Genomic DNA, 17658 nt, shown 5'->3' with positions numbered 1-17658 from the left:
TTGTCTGTTCCTGTGCTGTTTAATGGTCGATTCAAACCACACAAAGTTGCAATAAAAGAGAACAGACTGGATGATGGCGGAGTAGAACAGGAGCAGCAGCTCCTGAGGGAGGATGAACTCATGCTGGGCCTTCTTTCTGATGGCACCGGGGTTGGGGGTCGACTTCAGGTGCTGGGATCCCATGTGCATCCCAGCACCTGAAGGCCCCCACAGCAGACACCGTGCTGCTTAGGATGGTGAGAGGGGGCAGTGTTGGGGGCCTCCTCCCAAAGTCCAATGTCACCTCCAGCTGATCAGCCTCCCGTCCATACTCGTCCTCATCGCCGTGCCCGATGAGGACGATGTCGTCTGCGGCGTTTTTGACAGTTGGGGCCTCTGAGGTGCAGCTGTTGGTGTAGAGGGAGAAGAGCAGTGGGGAGAAAACACACCCAGCAGCGGCCCTGTGATGTTCTTCAAGTGGGTCAACACCCGCCTTTCAAAGGTTTCACGTCAGGGGGGCGGGCTTGCATATCATTTGATGTTGTGATTGAGGATTTCTTGGGGAAAGAATGAACGTGTTGCACCAAAAAGGATTATTTTTGCTGCTCCCTCTACATGATGATGCAGGATTTACAAATGTTTCACTATCTTTCAAGGTACCTTGTGTTTTTCTAAGAATCACAGTTTTCCGTTATGGCATATTTATGTATAATAATTTGTACTGACAGAAATCTGCTTTTGCAGTTTAGACCATTACATTTATATATAAATATTTATTCACATTACTGATGATCATGTGATATCTGCTAAGAGTTACATTTTGATCTCAAAACATGATCTGAACTTAATATATATATATATATATATATTCTTAATGATAAAATTCAGTCACAAAGACAGTTAAAATAGTAATGAAAGCTACAATCCAATAGTGATCAATTGCAATTTTATTAATTGGGTAATTTAATGGAACAAGTAGATCAGAATCAAAATCCAGCTTTAAACAGAAGGATACCCAGAAGAAGGAAACCAAGAAGAACAAGAAACAAGAAGTGCATTACAAGTAAAATTAAAGTGCTACAATTTGTTTTGTGTTTTTTTGTTTTTTAGGTATAGTCTGAAGAGGTGGGTCTAGCGGAAGATGTAAAAGGTGGTTTGTACAGATTTTAATTTAGTCCCTTTGTCCCTTTGTTGTTGCTTCAGCAGAGTTGTTTCAAATGCGTCTATGAACGTGCACGACGTGGCCACAGCTGGGGCAGGAATGCTCCACATCTTTGCATGAATCCACGCAGAAAGGAATGAACATGCAAGGCAATAACCTGGTGTAGAATATTAGAATAATGTTAAAATAATACTTTGTTCATAAAAAAATCCAAGTAAACTGAACCCTGGTATAAGATATATATATATATCAAAAATGTCATTGGAGTTTTTAAATAGTTAAAGCCCACAGAGTAAAGTTAAATTATGTTCAAGCACAAATTCAACATACTTAAGATAGTCTGTTGCATTAACCATCATATGGTCATTGTGGTTCTATATGAATAAGTGTGTGTGTGTGTGTGTGGGGGGGGGGGGGTTACTTTACTTACCCGAAGACTCCCATCACGCCACAGAGCAGCCAGGCGTACAAACCATTGGTGTACCTGAGCTGAGTCATAACAGTGTTTCGGCAGTTGAGACAAGTCATCTGTCTAGAAGAGTCAGTGAATTTTGGCTGCATCATCACCACCCCTTGGTTCACTGTGAGGGAGACATCCATCACTATTTAACAGCAATCTCCACCTACTTACCAACCCGGCACCAATCTCAAGCTTTCTCACTTTGTCCAAAATGTTTGGAAATACTCACCGGGCTGCACAACTTGAACTTGCTGGTAAACAGGTGCTTGAACTTGTTGTTGAACTTGTTGTTGAACGGGTTGTTGAGTAGTTTGTTGAGATGTGAGGTTGATATTTATATTGGGTTGGGTGGCAGGCTGAGGCTGAGGCTGAGGCTGAGGCTGAGGTTGAGGCTGAGGCTGAGGCTGAAAGACTGCGGGGGTTATACATTGAGAAATGAATTATTATTATTATTTTGAACATGCAAAAATTAGACTTTTAATTTGGAGAATCTCTAAATTTGTACAGTATAAATGTTTCATTTTCTGTATTATAGTAGTCAGAGAGGTCCTTAAAGCACGTATGTTAGTCATTGGTTGGAATTATTGAGAACATTGTTTTTATTGGAGCTTAAATATTGAGAAATTACCCTTTTGAACCTGCAAAGCTTTTTTACTTTGTTTTATATATTTGGCATTCACAAAGTTCCTCAACTTTGTTGGAAGTACTCACCTGGCTGCACAACTTGAGGTTGCTGGTAAACAGGTGGTTGTTGTTGAACGGTTTGTTGCGATGTGACGGCGACATTTACATTGGGTTGCTGAGGTTGAGAGACTACCGGGTTGTACGGTGGGGGTGATCCTACAGGATAAGGTCCCTGATCCATTGCCATGATATCTGCTGAAGGAGCCTGGGGGAAAAGCCTGTAAGCAGGAAAAACTATTTAAAAAATGGAAACCAAAATTATCCTCAAAGATTTTCTTTGTTTTTCAGCTTTTTGTTAACATTTACAAACAAAGAACAAATCTACCCCCTAGGAGAAAAGAACCAGAACAAAATGCATCACTTGCTAATTCCAGTTCTGGAGCATTTCAGAGAAGTGAAGTAATCTCTGTTCATCTCTGTACATGAGAGGAATGTGCAAGTGAAGCTGGTTTGGTGACATTGCACCTTTCCATCAAAATGAAACACCTTGTAGAAAGTGACTGGATGCCACTCATTTACCTTTTTATTCCGTAGGACATTAAAATCTACTACAGTAACATGTTATTCATTAGTAAATGGCTAATACTGTATTATTTAATACATCCAATAATATCTGTTTGTGAATCTGACAATATCCCACAATAGGAATGTTTTAAAGTCAATATCAAAAGTTTGCTTTTTCTTTCGGAAGCTTTCTAGTATTTTCAGAGTTTTCTTGTGACTGAAAGCTCAAATAAGAAAAAGTAAGTGGATGTGGAGACATCAAAAAACGTTTTTAAGATAACAATGAACAAAATCAGACAAACAAGAAGCCTTCGGGTTCAGGTATCGTGTAATATTCCTTCTGACTCTGAACCGATGATTGTATATCTCAATTTAAGGATGAACATAATGTTGCTTACCTTAATGAACCAGGAGAGAGTGTGGGGGCCTGGCACTGCTTCTTCCTCTGATTGAGAACAACTGAAAAAGACAGTGTAAGAAATGCAGTGTCAAAAAGGAGGTGGAGCAACAGCCTGAAAAACTCGTTCAACAAAGAGAAATTCAGAAGTGTTAAGTAACGAAGTACAAATACTTTGTTACCTTACGTAAGTAGACATTTTGGGTATCTATACTGTATTTATTTTTCAGACCACTATTTACATCTACTTCTTAGATTTTCGCGCAAATGTCTGTGCTTACATTTTACACTCCTTACATTTTAAAAATAGCCTCGTTACTCCCATTTCATTTTGGCTTGTTTTCATTGTTCAAAAACACACACACCAAAAACACAATGTCTATGTCTACACATCACGCCATCCAGATAGTGAATTTGATTGTGGTTGGATGAGATGTATAAACATATACAATTCTGACACCCTATTGGTTTTCTCCTTGATGCAACTGCAGATGACCAGATCAGAGTGACGCCGGGCGGATGTAATGTTAAATGAGTCTTCATGACCATAGGTTTGCAGTAAATGTTTTTTTCTAACTTTAATGAGAATCTGGCACAACACAGCGACCTGCAAGTAGCGCAGTGTCTTAAATAAAGTGATATATGAAGCTTAGGCGAAAATTCAGTCAGGAAGACTGGACAGGCGTTGCCGTTCCTGGTAGGCTTCCTCTCGCCATGGGGGCACACGGCCAGCTGATTAGGGGCGGGGTCAGGTAGTACCAGCCAACCAGATGTGGGTGATGTTACTGTAAACCAATTGCATCAGTGCTGGCAAACGTTAAAAGACTGTTCTCTCTCTCTGCTGTCAGTTGTCATTTCAGCGCGCACCAAAGGTGACCCGCCACCCCCCCCCCCCCCCCCCCCCGACACCTCCAATCTACAGCAATACCTGGCACATCAGGAAATTGGAGCAACTTATTCTCTACCACCATCACCATCGGCTCAGCATCCAGGCCCCTGGTCTATCCTACCGCAGGATGGAGTCCAAGCCCCAAACACATTGCAATATCTATATTAATGCATGTTATAATAAAGCAGTGTTCAAACTTCAACAAGTCTCTCCGGATTGAAATGTCTTAATGCGAGGCTTTGGAAATGAACACAAAGGCATTCTGTATTTGCTCATGAAGCCTGAAACGGGTCATTTGGCCAATGTTTTCATAACTGACTGCTGCCAGTTCAGTGTTTCAACAGGGTTAGGGTTTTTGATCTCCACAAAGGTTATCTTCGGCTCTGGATCCACACTCGTGGATAGTGGATGGACTCTTCTCTACTCTGGAGTGGCCCAAGGTGTGAGGCGCCAGGCGGCCGTGGGGATACTCACAAGGACTCGGCTGAGTGCTGCTACATTGGAGTTTTCCTCGGTGGACAAAAGGGTCGCCTCCCTACGCCTTCAGAGGGTGGGGGAGAAAACTCTGACTGTTGTCTGTGGACATGCAGCAAACAGCATCGCGACCGTTATTGAACTTCTGTGCCAGTCACAAGAAAAACTAGATCTTAATTCTTCCACTTACTAAAAAAGTGGGAGAGTGGATATACTGTATATATTTTATCAAACTGTTCAATTGTTAAAATGTGTTTAGATGTATTATTTATAATTTGCTGAGACTGTTAAGTCCAAATGTGAAGCAGAAAAGGGCAGATTCAAGCTTTTCTTCCCGTTGTTATCCCGAGCGGACCATCGCAGATGGATATTTATTTTCTGAATTGAAGCACTTTATTTGAACATGCAGAATTTACATTTAACATTTACATACAACATTTACATATAACATTTAACATTTACATTTAGATGAAACATTTATATTATTTAACAATGTTGTGTTAATGCCAAACATTGTCCTTGTAAAAGTTATTTGCATGTATTTACATCAATTCCTCTCTAAATGTCGAAATGAAAAAGAGACATAAGAATGTTGTAACGCTTTATTTTGTCAAATAATGCCAAATGTACCAAAACTGCGCAGGATTTTAGAATGTGCGACATTTTACAAACTGCGCCCCATAGAGAGGAGAACACGCTGGATCACTGTTACACCACAAGTGCCCACACCTGCCCAATACCTGTTTAAAAAGGAAATGTATGGGGAAGGGTATTCATTTGGACCTCCCCAATGTCTAAACCATGGTTACGCCCCCTTGCTGTCAACTGATCACGATCTGGTGGTAAGCTGGGTCAGAGGATGGGGGAAGACTCAAGACAGACCTGGTAAACCCAGGCACGTAGTGCGAGTGAACTGGTAACGTCGGGAGGAGGCCCTGGTCCAAAAGGTTTTCAACTCACTCCTCTGACATTCCTATGGAGGTAGGGGACGTTGAACCTGAGTGGTGTATGTTCAAAACTTCCATTGCTGAAGCTGCAGCAGTGAGTTGTGGCCTCAAGATCTTAGGTACATCAAGGGGAGACAACGCTCGAACCCCGTGGTGGACACCGGTGGTCAGGGAAGCCGTCCGACTGAAGAAGGAGGCAGCTGCAGTGTACCGACACCGGCGACTGATCACTGGGAGCCGGGGGCAACGGCGGCACGCGTAGGGGTGCAGGAACTGGCGGTGTCAGGGGCAAGAGTCGTGGAGCCAGGGCTGGAGTCCAGGGCAAGAGTCCGGGATCCGGGACTGGAGTCGTGAGTCGGCCCAGCGGGGACGGGAGGTTGCTGCGACCTCTTGCCCGTCTCCTCCTCCTGGGGTTGAGAAAGTCCCGGTCCTCATGGCAGGGTCTCTGGTGTCTCCGTGGTCCAAATAAAACATCTGTCGTATGCTGCCAAAACGGGTTCCTCACATCCAGGTAGTCACATCCGTAGAGTCCATGTTTGGTCGCGTCATTTAAATCACAAAGGGTTGGCAGAAGCAGGACTCAAATGCAGACTCGCAAACGAAAAGTACTTTAATAAACAGTGACAGGGATCCAGAACTCAAACAGTTCAATTCAATTCAATTCATTTTATTTTGTATAGCCCAAAATTGCAAATTACAAATTTGCCTCAGAGGGCTTTACAGTCTGTACACATGAAACAGGTTGACAACATTCAGGAAGGACATTCAATGATGTAAAATGGACAAAAGAGACACAGGGCTTAAATACACTGGGAAGGTGGAGGTGATTGGACACAGGTGGTAACATGGCAGACAAACACAGGGGATGACAGGAAAAGGAAGGAAGTGAAGCTAACCCAGGGACACAAGAGGCAGGTAACTACAGATAAAACAGGAATCAAACCCAAACAGTGACACAGAGGGCTTTACAGACTAACAGCTGACATCCTCTGTCCAGAAATCCTCACGTCGGCTCCCCCGAAAAATGATAATGGGAAGAAACCGTCATAGAGACAGAGGAGGATTCCTCCCCAGGGGGGGTATGACTGACATCTGGTTCAAACTAATAAGACACGGATCATCCTTTGAGGAACCGACAAAGCCTTACATCAATCATCTCGTTAATTTGAGCATTTGATCAACTTGTTGAACCATGTAAGAGGAACAGGGCCCTAACCTACCGAAACTACACAGATGTTTTGGTGTCTTGTACGTCTTTGAAGAAGCTGTTGGCGCAGACGCTGTCAGAGTAACTGAAGCACACTAATATGATCAAATTAGAATGATATAGAATAGATAGGATATAAGAACTGCCTCACACATTTGTAGAGCACAGAGTAATGCGGCTACAACCCAATTTTACACAAGTGAACACTGAGCTCATGTTGACGATGTGTTTTATTTAGTCCCTTTGTCCCTTTGTTGTTGCTTCAGCAGAGTTGTTTCAAATGCGTTTATGAACGTGCGCGACGTGGCCACAGCTGGGGCAGGAATGCTCCACATCTTTGCATGAATACACGCAGAAAGGAATGAACATGCAAGGCCAGCACCTGGTGTAGAATATGAGAATAATGTTAAATTAAAACTTCGTTCATAATAATATTTCCCTCAGTTTAAAATATGAAAGTAAAATGAACCCTGGTATAAGAGGTTCAAAATTGAGTTTTTAAATAGTTAAAGCCCACAGAGTAAAGTTAAATTAAGTATAAGCACAAATTCAACATACTTAAGAGATTCGTTGCATAAACCATCATATGGTCATTGTGGTTCTTTACCAACAATAAACCGTGTGTGAGTGGGGGGGTTACTTACCCGAAGACGAACATCACGCCACAGAGCAGCCAGGCGTACAAACCATTGGTGTGCCTGAGCTGAGTCATAACAGTGTTTCGGCAGTTGGGACAAGTCATCCGTCCAGAAGAGTCAGTGAATTTTGGCTGCATCATCACCACCCCTTGGTTCACTGTGAGGGAGACATCCATCACTATTTAACAGCAATCTCCACCTACTTACCAACCCGTCACCAATCTCAAGCTTTCTCACTTTGTCCAAAATGTTTGGAAATACTCACCGGGCTGCACAACTTGAACTTGCTGGTAAACAGGTGCTTGAACTTGTTGTTGAACTTGTTGTTGAACGGGTTGTTGAGTAGTTTGTTGAGATGTGAGGGTGATATTTATATTGGGTTGGGTGGCAGGCTGAGGCTGAGGTTGAGGCTGAGGTTGAGGTTGAGGTTGAAAGACTGCGGGGGTTATACATTGAGAAATTATTTATAGGGCTGTCAAAAATAGCGCGTTAACGACGTTAATTAGTAGTTTGTTGTTAATTACGTCAATTTTTTTAACACATTTCACGCATGCGCAGTGTGACAAATTATTCAGGTCAGGAAAGTACCTCTTCCTCTAGGGAATGCACTTCATCCTATACAACACATTACTGCCACCTGCAGGCATATGTCAGGCCGTCAGGTTCAGCAAGTTGTTTGCGCCACGCTGAATCTTCACAGGCCATTCACAAAATCAACCTCAGATCATGTGACCAACACAACAGCAAAATGTTCCAACACATTGGAATGCGACACTGGAAATGGTCAAGCGCGTGAGCAGAAATAAAGAGGCCGTCATCGCCATACTTGCCAATTTAAAAGGACCAGGGGGGTGCGGCTGCTAGCGGTCAACGTGGGGGGGTGCTAGCGGTTTTCCTTGCAGCGCCAGTCTCATCTTTTTCCGTTCTAATTGCCGCTCGACTTTAAGGTGTAACTTTTATTATTGTCCGGTGGAAATCGGGAGAAATTCGGGAGAAAGGTCGGTTCGGGAGATTTTCGGGAGGAGCTTTGAAATTCGGGAGTCTCCCGGAAATATCGGAAGGGTTGACATGTCTGGTCATCGCAGCCCTGGACCATCAGGAGCACAAACTCGCAGCAGAGTGGGATAAACTGCAGAGGCTCGAGACCCTTCTAGAGCCATGCAGGGAAATCAGTCTGTAACTTATCAAATAACATTGATTTGATTATTTTCTGGAATGAATTAAACCAAGTCAAATATCAATAACATGTATTTATGTAAAAAATAATAATGATGATAATAATAATGATAATTATGTATCTGTGTCCTGTTATTTATCTTTAGTATGCATTTCAGAAAGAAAAAATGGTTAGGATTAAGGTGTAATTGCAAATAGTGATTAATCCTGATTAATCCACTGAAAATTCTGATTAATTTGATTAAAATTTGTAATCATTTAACAGCCCTAATTATTTATTATTATTATTATTTTGAACATGCAAATATGGGACTTATTTTGGAGAATCTCTAAATTTGTACAGTATAAATGTTTCATTTTCTGTATTATAGTAGTCAGAGAGGTCCTTAAAGCACGTATGTTAGTTATTGGTTGGAATTATTGAGAACATTGTTTTTATTGGAGCTTAAATATTGAGAAATTACCCTTTTGAACCTGCAAAGCTTTTTCACTTTGTTTTATATATTTGGCATTCACAAAGTTCCTCAAATTTGTTGGAAGTACTCACCTGGCTGCACAACTTGAGGTTGCTGGTAAACAGGTGGTTGTTGTTGAATGGGCTGTTGAACTTGTTTAGATTGAGAGACTACCGGGTTGTACGGTGGGGGTGATCCTACAGGATAAGGTCCCTGATCCATTGCCATGATATCTGCTGAAGGAGCCTGGGGGAAAAGCCTGTAAGCAGGAAAAACTATTTAAAAAATGGAAACCAAAATTATCCTCAAAGATTTTCTTTGTTTTTCAGCTTTTTGTTAACATTTACAAACAAAGAACAAATCTACCCCCTAGGAGAAAAGAACCAGAACAAAATGCATCACTTGCTAATTCCAGTTCTGGAGCATTTCAGAGAAGTGAAGTAATCTCTGTTCATCTCTGTACATGAGAGGAATGTGAAGCTGGTTTGGTGACATTGCACCTTTCCATCAAAATGAAACACCTTGTAGAAAGTGACTGGATGCCACTCATTTACCTTTTTATTCCGTAGGACATCTACTACAGTAACATGTTATTCATTAGTAAATGGCTAATACTGTATTATTTAATACATCCAATAAAATCTGTGTGAATCTGACAATATCCCACAATAGGAATGTTTTAAAGTCGATATCAAAAATTTGCTCATTTTTCTCTCAGGAGCTTTCTAGTCGTTTGTGACTGAAACCTCAAATAAGAAATAGTAAGTGGATGTGGAGACATAAAAAAGAACTGTCACAACAGGTCGCCGGCAAGGAGGGAGGGCTTTAGTTTAAGAAAATAAAAGGACTTTAATAGTCTAAAGGCAAAACTCAAAATCTCTCCAACCAATAAAAAAGGGCGAGAAGGAGGAGGAAACAAAGACAAAAACAGGGAACAAAAGACTTGCATGGCATGGGGGACTTGACGTGACACATAACAGGTACTCTGACATTGACATGCAATGACGCCACACCAGACGAGAGACTGACAGGCTTAAATACACAGGGGGGGTGCAGGTGATTGAACACAGGTGGAAACGATCATGGACACGGCAGACAATCACAGGGAAAGACAGGACAAGGCAGGAAGTGAAGGCAGGGACAGAAGAGACAGGTAACTCCAAAATAGAACAGGAAGCAGACCCAAACTGTGACAAAAACGTTTTTAAGATAACAATGAACAAAATCAGACAAACAAGAAGCCTTCGGGTTCAGCTATCGTGTAATATTCCTTCTGACTCTGAACCGATGATTGTATATCTCAATTTAAGGATGAACATAATGTTGCTTACCTTAATGAACCAGGAGAGAGTGTGGGGGCCTGGCACTGCTTCTTCCTCTGATTGAGAACAACTGAAAAAGACAGTGTAAGAAATGCAGTGTCAAAAAGGAGGTGGAGCAACAGCCTGAAAAACTCGTTCAACAAAGAGAAACAACAAATTCAACAAAGATAACCACGCAGTTTATCTTACTCTCCCGCTCCAACATACATTTGCTACAATTATGGAAATAAGTCTTGTGTCCTGCAGTGTCTTGTCTCATTGAAGCAAATATTTTACTTAAACTGCCCTGCAGTGACATACAAATAATTAGTGTAATTGGTGTAATTACACAATGCAACACAACACCAAAATATTAAGGTTAGGCATTAAGATATTAGTTTCGTATACAACTTGTTTTAATGTTTCAATACTTAAGGCAAACCGGGAGAAACCATTACGTTTGCCAGATTTGTACTGCAATAAAAACGTTGAAGGGGACGGCTGACGTTCTTCTTCTTATCCAGAACAAAATAAACATAAGAAAGAACACAAATTATTTCAAATTAACAATATACAATACCATACAATGACAACATCAAAAAATGGGTTACAAATAGATCACGCTTATTAAAAGAATTGGTAGACACAAAATTCCATTTATTATCAAACAAATTATTAATATTACCAGAAGAGGGCGCAATGGGACAAGGTAAATAACACTATGTGGCACTGATCGACAACATAGATATATGTATATAAAGGCCTTTATATATATATAGCAATGATCAAGAGCTTGAACAGCTGCAGTGGCATTCATTCATTCACAAAAACCTTGACTGTATTTAATAACTATTATATGTAATGTTACATATTGTTCACATGGAATAAGCAGTCAACCAGAAAGAACACTTTTTTACTTTGGCCAACTTTTGTCTGGTTTCTATACAGCCGAGTGTGAAATAAAGAGAATAAATATACAATAAGACCTACGGAATTACAGAAAGATGTGAAGGAGCTGTGTACTTACTAATGATTAAAACAAAGAAAGAATCTATAATTTTTTGAATGAACTTTAGCCCATATATGTGTTCTCTACATATGCACATACTCTATTTCCAGACAAAGTGGTTTTAGTCTATTGAATGCCGAAAATTGAGCTTTATTATTCTGTGTCACTTTAAAGAAACTATGACTTTTCAATCGTTTTTGTCTTTATACTCTTTATAATTTTACAATCTCCAAAGCGTTAAGCAGCTTGTTTGGTCGCTTGCTATATTTACAGGGTGTCTAACCTGTGCGACTCAACGTGTGATATAGCTGCACAAAGTATTTTATAGTCTTAGTAGTATTTATGTCACGGTTTGGCTTCGCTTCCTGTTTTAGTTTGAAGTTTCATGTCTCTTGTGGTCCTGGGTTAACTTCACTTCCTGCCTTGTCTTGTGATTGCGTGATTGATTCCACCTGTGTCCAATCACCTGCACCTCCCTTGTGTATTTAAGCCCTGTGTGCCAGTTGTCCTTTGTCGCGTCATTGTCCATGTCAGTCCTCGTTGGTGCACGTTTTTGGCTTCTGTTTGGTTCTGTGGTGAATAAAGATCACCTTCTGAAAACTCTGCGTTTGAGTCCTGCCTGCCTGCCTGCCTTCCGCCTGCACCAGCTTCCTCATCTGACAGAATGACGCGACCAAAGAAGGACTCAGCAGAGTCTTGGAGCGATCTGGGCCCCGACTACTTGGACGTGAGAAGTCCATTTTGGCAGCGGAAGACAAACTTTGTTTTCGGGCCCAGAAGCTATCAAAAGGCGTGCCTCGAGCTACGGGACATCCTCAACCCGAGGAAGAGCCCGAGGAGGAGGAGGAGACGAACCCCTCCAGCCCCGGCTCCTGAGCCGGCCCAAAGACGCTCGCCCCAGCCCGTTCCGGCGCCGAGACGCCCGTCAGCGCCCGTTCCGGCGCCGAGACGCCCGTCAGCGCCCGTTCCGGCGCCGAGACGCCCGTCACCGCCCGTTCCGGCCCCCAGAGTCCAGTCTCCGCCCGTTCCGGCCCCCAGAGTCCAGTCTCCGCCCGTTCCGGCCCCCAGAGTCCAGTCTCCGCCCGTTCCGGCCCCCAGAGTCCAGTCTCCGCCCGTTCCGGCCCCCAGAGTCCAGTCTCCGCCCGTTCCGGCCCCCAGAGTCCAGTCTCCGCCCGTTCCGGCCCCCAGAGTCCAGTCTCCGCCCGTTCCGGCCCCCAGAGTCCAGTCTCCGCCCGTTCCGGCCCCCAGAGTCCAGTCTCCGCCCGTTCCGGCCCCCAGAGTCCAGTCTCCGCCCGTTCCGGCCCCCAGAGTCCAGTCTCCGCCCGTTCCGGCCCCCAGAGTCCAGTCTCCGCCCGTTCCGGCCCCCAGAGTCCAGTCTCCGCCCGTTCCGGCCCCCAGAGTCCAGTCTCCGCCCGTTCCGGCCCCCAGAGTCCAGTCTCCGCCCGTTCCGGCCCCCAGAGTCCAGTCTCCGCCCGTTCCGGCCCCCAGAGTCCAGTCTCCGCCCGTTCCGGCCCCCAGAGTCCAGTCTCCGCCCGTTCCGGCCCCCAGAGTCCAGTCTCCGCCCGTTCCGGCCCCCAGAGTCCAGTCTCCGCCCGTTCCGGCCCCCAGAGTCCAGTCTCCGCCCGTTCCGGCCCCCAGAGTCCAGTCTCCGCCCGTTCCGGCCCCCAGAGTCCAGTCTCCGCCCGTTCCGGCCCCCAGAGTCCAGTCTCCGCCCGTTCCGGCCCCCAGAGTCCAGTCTCCGCCCGTTCCGGCCCCCAGAGTCCAGTCTCCGCCCGTTCCGGCCCCCAGAGTCCAGTCTCCGCCCGTTCCGGCCCCCAGAGTCCAGTCTCCGCCCGTTCCGGCCCCCAGAGTCCAGTCTCCGCCCGTTCCGGCCCCCAGAGTCCAGTCTCCGCCCGTTCCGGCCCCCAGAGTCCAGTCTCCGCCCGTTCCGGCCCCCAGAGTCCAGTCTCCGCCCGTTCCGGCCCCCAGAGTCCAGTCTCCGCCCGTTCCGGCCCCCAGAGTCCAGTCTCCGCCCGTTCCGGCCCCCAGAGTCCAGTCTCCGCCCGTTCCGGCCCCCAGAGTCCAGTCTCCGCCCGTTCCGGCCCCCAGAGTCCAGTCTCCGCCCGTTCCGGCCCCCAGAGTCCAGTCTCCGCCCGTTCCGGCCCCCAGAGTCCAGTCTCCGCCCGTTCCGGCCCCCAGAGTCCAGTCTCCGCCCGTTCCGGCCCCCAGAGTCCAGTCTCCGCCCGTTCCGGCCCCCAGAGTCCAGTCTCCGCCCGTTCCGGCCCCCAGAGTCCAGTCTCCGCCCGTTCCGGCCCCCAGAGTCCAGTCTCCGCCCGTTCCGGCCCCCAGAGTCCAGTCTCCGCCCGTTCCGGCCCCCAGAGTCCAGTCTCCGCCCGTTCCGGCCCCCAGAGTCCAGTCTCCGCCCGTTCCGGCCCCCAGAGTCCAGTCTCCGCCCGTTCCGGCCCCCAGAGTCCAGTCTCCGCCCGTTCCGGCCCCCAGAGTCCAGTCTCCTGGCCCGTCCCCACGGCCCCTGATCGTGCCCCCTCCCTCCCATCCCTTGGTCCTCTCCCCCCCACCCCTGGGGGCCGTCTGGGATCCGGCCCTTGAGGGGGGGGGTGGGGTCAGGGGTTGGGCCGCCGCAGCCGCACTGCTCGGCGCCCCCCGCCACGACGATGCCGGAGCCGCACTGCTCGGCGCCCCCCTCCACGACGACGCCGCACAGCTCGGCGCCCCCCTCCACGACGACGCCGCACAGCTCGGCGCCCCCCTCCACGACGACGCCGCACAGCTCGGCGCCGCCCGCCACGACGACGCCGCAGCCGCACAGCTCGGCGCCCCCCGCCACGACGACGCCGCAGCCGCACAGCTCGGCGCCCCCCGCCACGACGACGCCGCAGCCGCACTGCTCGGCAGGCCCCCCGCCACGACGCACGGCCGCCGACCCGGCAGACCCCCCGAGACCCGGAGGCCCGGCCGCCGACCCGGCAGACCCCCCGAGACCCTGAGGCCCGGCCGCCGACCCGGCAGACCCCCCGAGACCCTGAGGCCCGGCCGCCGACCCGGCAGACCCCCCGAGACCCTGGGGCCCGGCCGCCGCCCCGCCAGAACCCCCGAGACCCTGAGGCCCGGCCGGCCCCCCGAAGGACCCGACACATGGCCGCCATCACCCGGAGTTCCCCGCGCGGTCCAGGATCGTCGGGTCCCCACCCTCCCTCCCCTTGTCTGATTTTTTCCGGTTCTGCTCCCCTTTAGGACTGTCTGGAATTCGGTCCTTGAGGGGGGGGGTTCTGTCACGGTTTGGCTTCGCTTCCTGTTTTAGTTTGAAGTTTCATGTCTCTTGTGGTCCTGGGTTAACTTCACTTCCTGCCTTGTCTTGTGATTGCGTGATTGATTCCACCTGTGTCCAATCACCTGCACCTCCCTTGTGTATTTAAGCCCTGTGTGCCAGTTGTCCTTTGTCGCGTCATTGTCCATGTCAGTCCTCGTTGGTGCACGTTTTTGGCTTCTGTTTGGTTCTGTGGTGAATAAAGATCACCTTCTGAAAACTCTGCATTTGAGTCCTGCCTGCCTGCCTGCCTTCCGCCTGCACCAGCTTCCTCATCTGACAATTTAGTTTAGTTTGGTTAATTCAAGCTCACGCAATGTGAATGTATTCCTATTTCATCACATGATTAAAATATAAACACAGTATATACATATACATGGAGGGAGGGGCACATTCCTGAAACGTGGGCTGGCCCAAATCATTCCCTTTAACTTCTAACTCTCAAAGTTGGAACAAAACCAGAAACGTTGGTGTGGTGGAAATTAGTGGAAAATGCCCTTGTGAGAAATTGTTTCTTAAGTCCATCCTTGATTAAGGATTTATTTCAGACTAGCATCCAGAAAAAAAATAAAAAATACACAAAATCATCAACACAAGCCTAAAGCACAGACAGAAGTTCAATGACTCAATTCAGCAGAAGAGGGAGAGATGGTTCCTTCTCCCTCAGAGGAGTTGGACCATCTGAGAAAGCTTCTTGGTGTTAAGAGAAGCTTTAATACACCACACCCCCCCCCTCTCAGTAGATGAGGAGTGTTCCCTGTGTTCCCTGTTCTGATAACACTGAGCCATCGTAAATGGAAGAGGTCAAAGAGGAACCAAGACAACTCGCAATATGCATAAAAAACATTTTGCTGAGATGTTGAAGGGAATATTGGGTTTTTGAGGGGAAAGTTTTACCTCACAAACAATCAAGGGTGTTTCTTTCTCTACACAACAGGAAGCTCTGAAACGTTAGCTGACGTGTGAGTGAACACAATTGAAGTGTCTGGCTTTGGTTATGTTTGGTGTGATATGTTCTTTTGTTAGTCTGGTTATTGTTGCTTCTCTGTCTCTATGCTGTGTAGCCATGTGCACACCTGTCAGCGTAGCAGCAGGTTGACATCCATCACTGAGCTGAAATAGGGCTGGTGTCACAGAGACTCTTTTCACTGATGAAACATGTCGTGTCATAATTTAATTTCCCATCATCACTTTAATACACTCAAGCTGATGGACAATTTGTTATGGTAGCGCTTTGTTTTACCGTGACTGACACTCACGTTCCCACTCTGCTCCATCCATCGTCTTTTCTCCCCTGCTGCACATGTCTCGCATGCAGCGTTGGCCGTGAAGACACAGCACTGACATGGCGCCTAATGGACCCCCGCTCCTCGAGACTCTGAAGCCTGCATGCTGTTGTCCATTACTGAGAGTTCCAGCTGGCGGCTCAGAGTGAGCAGACCCGGAGGACGGCACAGAGCAGCACGGTGAATCTACAGCATCTAGTTGTGTCAGAGGGAAGGAGAGGGGGGAGAAAACACATCCTCTTTTACGAAGCTTTTTGTTTTTTATTTGATGTCATTTGTGATATTTATTAGAAATATGTCCTCCATAAAACAGTTGTTTTGCAGAAAAGGAAAGAGGAAAATAGACGCAAGGGCTGAGAGGAGCATCGAAGAGGAGGAGAGAGAAGCTGATGCTGTGGAGCCCACCGACCGCCTGGTCTTTCACGTTTCAACACCTCCGCTCCTCATTTCCCTCCCCAGTGGACGTCGCTGTCCAGTCCAAAAGTCTCATAATCTTGCCGGGGGGTCTTCAACTGCCTGAACACACAAATACATCCAGACACGCACATAGGCACACACCGGATTTCTGCAGAGGCCTCAGCGTGACTAATTGACTTAACCAGCTCGCTAACTGACAGATAACAAGCCGCTGTCACGACAGTTCAGGCACTTTATTCTGAGGCTTAATTACACCGTAGTGCAAACCAAGCAGGAACAATCAAAGCTAATAAACTGTAATAGCTTCATTATCAAAAGAGGTACCAACACAAAGACCTTGTCCTTCTAACTGTATTTTGATCAAATATACAAAAATCAATGCTTCGTCATCTTTGTTGTTTCAACATTTAACTGATTGATCAGTAAAAGGAGAAGTAAGACTGGTATAAACACGTGGGGGATTTTGAATGTCTTCAACCAAGTTGTGCATATTCTTGTCCTAGTATTTGGCATTTTATATCTTTTTAACTCACTGAAAAATACTAAATCTATTCTCTATTGGGAAACAGCAGCAGAGATAAGTGTGTCCTTTAGCCTTTATTTTTTTGTAGCACGTTGCCTGTTATTTGGATAATGGATGAAATCAATAAAAGAAAACCCACCAACAGTCAATACATTTTAAATCAAATCTGTTGACAGGTGGTTGTAACTCCATGAGTTTCTCTTACTAAACCAAGTACATCCAGCGAGAGCCACTGAGCGAAATCCTAGAATATATATATTTTATTATTTGTGTCATTTATAGGTAATTCCCGGTGTCACGGTTTGGCCTCGCTTCCTGTTTTAGTTTGAAGTTTCATGTCTCTTGTGGTCCTGGGTAACTTCACTTCCTGCCTTGTCTTGTGATTGCCTGATTGCTTCCACCTGTGTCCAATCACCTGCACCTCCCTTGTGTATTTAAACCCTGTGTGCCTGTTGTCCTTTGTCGCGTCATTGTCTATATGTCCCTCGTCGTTGGAGCACGTCTAGGTTTGTCTACAATAAAGAGCACTTTTGATTGAAAAACTCTGCGCCTGAGTCCTCACTGCATCCTGCCCCAGCCCGAGTGTGACACCCGGTCACGCCATGCGACTAGTTGCCGTGCATAGTTTGACTGGCATCTATATGCATAGAAATCCTTTACAATAGCAAGACATGACAGGATGGTTAACATGTAAAGTCAAATTATAAGTTATACGTTTTATGATGACACCATTTTATTCCAAAGAAACCAAACAAACATACAGCACTGACGCATCTGAACATCTATACATTGACTAGTAAAATGTACCATATGTTTTACATTGGAAATCCTTTTCACATTTAAAAA

The 17658-nt window shown here is 46.2% G+C and overlaps 2 protein-coding genes across 2 annotated transcripts; both read right to left on the bottom strand.

Moving 5' to 3' along the window:
* Positions 1 to 914: 914 nt before the first annotated feature.
* LOC119218526 (lipopolysaccharide-induced tumor necrosis factor-alpha factor homolog) lies at positions 915 to 3268 on the bottom strand. The gene is made up of 5 exons (XM_062564644.1): positions 3188 to 3268; positions 2313 to 2503; positions 1831 to 2013; positions 1572 to 1722; positions 915 to 1298 (listed from the first exon to the last, which is right to left on the bottom strand). Exons 2-5 carry the CDS (start codon positions 2470 to 2472, stop codon positions 1193 to 1195), a joined length of 600 nt encoding a protein of 199 aa, XP_062420628.1. The 5' UTR covers positions 2473 to 2503; positions 3188 to 3268; the 3' UTR covers positions 915 to 1192.
* Positions 3269 to 5289: 2021 nt separating this feature from the next.
* Positions 5290 to 10373, bottom strand: LOC119218525 (lipopolysaccharide-induced tumor necrosis factor-alpha factor homolog). Its single transcript, XM_037473030.2, has 5 exons — positions 10304 to 10373; positions 9065 to 9231; positions 7607 to 7777; positions 7348 to 7498; positions 5290 to 7085 (listed from the first exon to the last, which is right to left on the bottom strand). The coding sequence occupies exons 2-5, from the start codon at positions 9198 to 9200 to the stop codon at positions 6980 to 6982; spliced, it is 564 nt and encodes a 187-aa protein (XP_037328927.2). The 5' UTR covers positions 9201 to 9231; positions 10304 to 10373; the 3' UTR covers positions 5290 to 6979.
* Between the last annotated feature and the right edge of the window lie 7285 nt (positions 10374 to 17658).

The sequence above is a fragment of the Pungitius pungitius genome, chromosome 9, assembly GCF_949316345.1.
Source record: "Pungitius pungitius chromosome 9, fPunPun2.1, whole genome shotgun sequence".
Taxonomy (NCBI): Eukaryota; Metazoa; Chordata; class Actinopteri; order Perciformes; family Gasterosteidae; genus Pungitius; species Pungitius pungitius.
The sequence above is the reverse complement of the archived record's forward strand: the minus strand, read 5'-3'. Positions and strand labels throughout refer to the sequence as shown.